The sequence below is a fragment of the Galeopterus variegatus genome, unplaced genomic scaffold (assembly GCF_000696425.1).
Source record: "Galeopterus variegatus unplaced genomic scaffold, G_variegatus-3.0.2 Scaffold650, whole genome shotgun sequence".
NCBI classification, from domain to species: domain Eukaryota; kingdom Metazoa; phylum Chordata; class Mammalia; order Dermoptera; family Cynocephalidae; genus Galeopterus; species Galeopterus variegatus.
Window position 1 is genome coordinate 24,637 of NW_007726761.1, and position 4,867 is coordinate 29,503.

At 53.5% G+C, this 4,867-nt stretch overlaps 1 protein-coding gene across 1 annotated transcript in view; it reads right to left on the reverse strand.

Annotated features, from left to right (window-relative positions):
- The window catches only part of LOC103589116 (GDP-fucose protein O-fucosyltransferase 2-like), a 6,894-nt gene extending 2,327 nt beyond the window's left edge, over nt 1-4,567 (reverse strand). Inside the window, exons 1-5 of the mRNA XM_008570987.1 lie at nt 4,353-4,567; nt 3,458-3,708; nt 3,077-3,115; nt 1,286-1,290; nt 528-543 (exon numbers count right to left, since the gene is read on the reverse strand). Coding sequence (XP_008569209.1) covers nt 528-543; nt 1,286-1,290; nt 3,077-3,115; nt 3,458-3,708; nt 4,353-4,567 — 526 coding nt within the window. The remainder of the gene's footprint in view (nt 1-527; nt 544-1,285; nt 1,291-3,076; nt 3,116-3,457; nt 3,709-4,352) is intronic.
- Nucleotides 4,568-4,867: the final 300 nt, after the last annotated feature.

A 4,867-nucleotide genomic window follows, 5' to 3' on the forward strand; every position in this document is an offset into this window, starting at 1 on the left:
ACCCTCACCCCCCCCCCCTTGATTCTGACTTTTCTCCCATGGCTCCTCACACCCTCCCCCTGCCTCCTTTGCTGGTTTTGCTCATTGTCTGCCTCCCCACTGAACCAGGAGCTCCAGGACAGGAGGGTCTGCATCCGTCCTACCCACTGCTCCTGGCCACACCCAACCTATCAAGGTTTGTTCAGAGACCAATTGAACAAACCCAGGAGTGAACGTGCAGTGTCCTTCCACACCCGCTGACGACAGGGCTCACCACTGCTAACCCTGTGTGGCTGACAGCCCGAGGCCAGAGCCAACAGGTGGGAGGGGATGGTTCGCGCCAGGTACCATGCTGGCCACGGCATGAGCTGCATCCCGTGGAGTCTCTGGGAAGCCCTGCCTGAGGACAGACACCCCACTTCTCCTCCACTTTTTGGGTGAGAAAAAAGCTCAGCAAAGTCCCAGGATAGTTGCCATCAGGTACGAATCGAGCCAGGGTGTCTGCCTCAGAAGCTCAGGACACAGGCCACTCCCTTCCCTGCCGCTGCCCCTGTCCTGTGCCAGCTTGAGGCGCCGGAACTCTGGCAGCCACAGGGACAGCAGCCCACATCCCCACTCACTAGGCACACTGGGGAGTGGCAAAGGCCCAGACCTGTGCCTGTTTCCCATCAGGAAACCCCTCGGCCCTGGCCCTGAAGGGAGGTGAGGACAGCTTCTCTGGGTTCCACTGACCATCTGCTGACCTAACTTCAGCTCTCATTTTCCAGGACTCACAAGTAAACTCAAGAGTCAAGTCAGGGAAGGATGCATTCCAAGAATGCTTTGCACAGGTTTCAGATTCCACATCTTCAGCAGGAATGAAAGCATCAGATGTGCCTGCACTGTTCCATGCCCCAGCGTTCACAAGACTGCGACACAGAAAACATTTCAAAGTGACAAGACCTAAGGTGCAGAAAGAGCCAGCACTCGGAGCCACACTCCTGTGCAGGGAGCCAAAGTCTCTAGGCCCCACAGGTTGTAGAGTAAGAACTCAAGAAATGCTACAAAGCACCAGCCTGATTTGAAACTAACTCATTCTTGGAGGCCTCTCAAATGCAGCCCAAAAGTACTACCTACTTTTAAATTCATGTCTTCCAAACACAAAGCAACAGTAAGCTAAATACCTTCATTCTAAGAAAAGCTTTCACTCCATTCTTGATGAACTAGAACAGCAAAATGAAGCAGCATATAGTTATACAAGACACATCTACACAGAGGTTTTCACCAACAGTGTACGAGACCCCACGAAGTCGACACCACATGCCACACATTCTCCTCCTGGCCTTCCAGCACGGTGGTGCTGAGCCTGGTTAGGACAACACCCAGGCCAGCCGCCTCTGATTGTAGCTCTAACTGCACTTCGCCTACTTACCTGGCTGCCACGATTTCAAAGGAGAGGGGACACAAAGCTCCTACACTTCAAATCTACTTCCCTAGAAAATTTACGGAAAGATCACTGGTAGTGTGGAAAGGGGAACTGGGCTCCTATGCAAAGTGAGTGCTACCGAATGCCCGGGGTGAACGCTAGATGTGCTGCAAGCCCTGCCTGATGCCTAGCCCAGCGAGGACTGCCAGCCCCAGCTAAACACAGCCTGAAGTGCTGCCTCACCTGCAATGAACTGCTCATACTCAATGACTGGGATGTTTTTATTGAGACTCGGAAGATCAAAAAACTCAGACCAGGGAATCCGGACCTGATGGATGTCAGGACTCTGCCGGTGATAGAGGCGGCCCCACGGGGGCAGAACAAGNCCCCTACCCCCAACACTCACCCCCCCCACTTGATTCTGACTTTTCTCCCATGGCTCCTCACAACCTCCACCTGCCTCCTTTGCTGGTTTTGCTCATTGTCTGCCTCCCCACTGAACCAGGAGCTCCAGGACAGGAGGGTCTGCATCCGTCCTACCCACTGCTCCTGGCCACACCCAACCTATCAAGGTTTGTTCAGAGACCAATTGAACAAACCCAGGAGTGAACGTGCAGTGTCCTTCCACACCCGCTGACGACAGGGCTCACCACTGCTAACCCTGAGTGGCTGACAGCCCGAGGCCAGAGCCAACAGGTGGGAGGGGATGGTTCGCGCCAGGTACCATGCTGGCCACGTCACAAGCTGCATCCCATGGAGCCTCTGGGCAGCCCTGCCTGAGGACAGACACCCCACTTCTCCTCCACTTTTTGGGTGAGAAAACAGCTCAGCAAAGTCCTAGGATAGGCACCATCAGGTACGAATCGAGCCAGGGTGTCTGCCTCAGAAGCTCAGGACACAGGCCGCTCCCTTCCCTGCCGCTGCCCCTGTCCTGTGCCAGCTCAAGGCACCGGAGCTCTGGCAGCCACAGGGACAGCAGCCCACGTCCCCACTCACTAGGCACACTGGGGAGTGGCAAAGGCCCAGATCTGTCCCTGTTTCCCATTTGGCAAAGGCCCAGACCTGTGCCTGTTTCCCATCAGGAAACCCCTCGGCCCTGGCCCTGAAGGGAGGTGAGGACAGCTTCTCTGGGTTCCACTGACCATCTGCTGACCTAACTTCAGCTCTCATTTTCCAGGACTCACGAGTAAACTCAAGAGTCAAGTCAGGGAAGGATGCATTTCAAGAATGCTTTGCACAGGTTTCAGATTCCACATCTTCAGCAGGAATGAAAGCATCAGAAGATGTGACTGCACTGTTCCATATCCCAGTGTTCACAAGACTGACTGCGACACAGAAAACACTTCAAAGTGACAAGACCTAAGGTGCAGAAAGAGCCAGCACTCAGAGCCACACTCCTGTGCAGGGAGCCAAAGTCTCTAGGCCCCACAGGTTGTAGAGCAGGAACACAAGAAATGCTACAAAGCACCAGCCTGATTTGAAACTAACTCATTCTTTGAGGCCTCTCAAATGCAGCCCAAAAGTACCACCTACTTTTAAATTCATGTCTTCCAAACACAAAGCAACAGTAAGCTAAATACCTTCATTCTAAGAAAAGCTTTCACTCCATTCTTGATGAACTAGAACAGCAAAACAAAGCAGCATAAAGTTATACAAGACACATCTACACAGAGGTCTTCACCAGCAGTGTACGAGACCCCACGAAGTCGACACCACATGCCACACATTCTCCTCCAGGGGAAATAGCCTTCCAGCATGGTGGTGCTGAGCCTGGTTAGGACAACACCCAGGCCAGCCACCTCTGATTGTAGCTCTAACTGCACTTCGCCTACTTACCTGGCTGCCACGATTTCAAAGGAGAGGGGACACAAAGCTCCTACACTTCAAATCTACTTCCCTAGAAAATTTACGGAAAGATCACTGGTAGTGTGGAAAGGGGAACTGGGCTCCTATGCAAAGTGAGTGCTACCGAATGCCTGGGGTGAACACTAGATGTGCTGCAAGCCCTGCCTGATGCCTAGCCCAGCGAGGACTGCCAGCCCCAGCTAAACACAGCCTGAAGTGCTGCCTCACCTGCAATGAACTGCTCATACTCAATGACTGGGATGTTTTTATTGAGACTCGGAAGATCAAAAAACTCAGACCAGGGAATCCGGACCTGATGGATGTCAGGACTCTGCCAGTGATAGAGGCGGCCCCACGGGGGCAGAACAAGCACCCACTCCTCCGTCTTCAGCAGAGTCTTCAGGAGGGAGGCAACACGGATATAGACGTCCCTGCGAAGGTTGAAGCCTTCCGGGGGATTGACATCATACAGAAGGTACCTGAGCAGAGGAAGCAGGACACAATGCTTGAGTGCTGAGGTGTCTGCTCAGACCCGGCCGGCTCACAGTCCTCAGCACCGCTAGCCTCCAGGTGCTTTCTAAAGTGAAGGCAGATGCCCACCCATTCTATATGACCAATTACTTACAGAGCCCATGGGAGGTGCAGCAGACATCTTGGCATCTGTCTAACAACTAGCAATCATTCAAAACTAAGACTAGCAAAACAGCAGCGACTAGACCCTGAGAATCTGCTCCAACAGCTCTGAAACTGCTTGGTCTGAAGACTGCTTTACACTACACAATCACTGACGCCTCCACAAGGCTGTTGTTTATGTGAGTTAAATTCACTGATAGCTCCTATATTAGAAGTTAAAGCTAGAAGTATTTATTAATTCACTTAAAAATAATAATAAACCCACTACATGTTAACAAAAAATAACATTTTTAAGTGAAAAATAAGTACAGTTTTCAAAACAAAAATAATTAACAAGTAAAGTGACAATGTTCATTTTTGCAAATCCCCTTTGGATCTGGCGATAACTGGATGCTCCGTGTCTCTGCAATCAGTCTTGCAGTGTCATAGGACAGGTTGCCTCTGAAAACCTCCACCTGCACTACTAGCCAGAGAAGTGGAGAGGTGTTACCGCCAACGGTTCTGAAACCTGGTGAAACCCGCGCTACTGAGGCAAGAGCCCCCTGTGTAAAACTCCCGGGCAGGGGTTCTGCGAAAACCCTGTTCCTGCTGTTTTCGCCCCTTCCCTGTACAAGCTTTCCCACAGACTTCCGTCACTGCCGGTGAAGCCCTGCGCAACCTCCGACCCGCAAGGCTGCGCACACTGGCGCAAGAGTCCGCCCCCATCCCCACATTCCCGCTGCAAGCGCGGGGGGCTCTGTGACAAGCTCTTATGTGCTCGGCGGCAGCCAGGCTTGTCGTATCCCTGAGACTCGTCTGCGGAACCGCCGACATCTGGACGGAGACCGATCCCAGCAGATGCGCGGAACCGTCCGACGAACCCGACCACGGGCTCCGCGTACCCAGCCGTGGGTCCGCGACAGCGAGCAGGCGCGGGGCTCCCCCCTCCACCGACCCCCGATCCCCGCCGCCCCCGACCCCGGCCCCTGACGCCAGCCGCCCTCGACCCCCGACCCCACCGGCTCC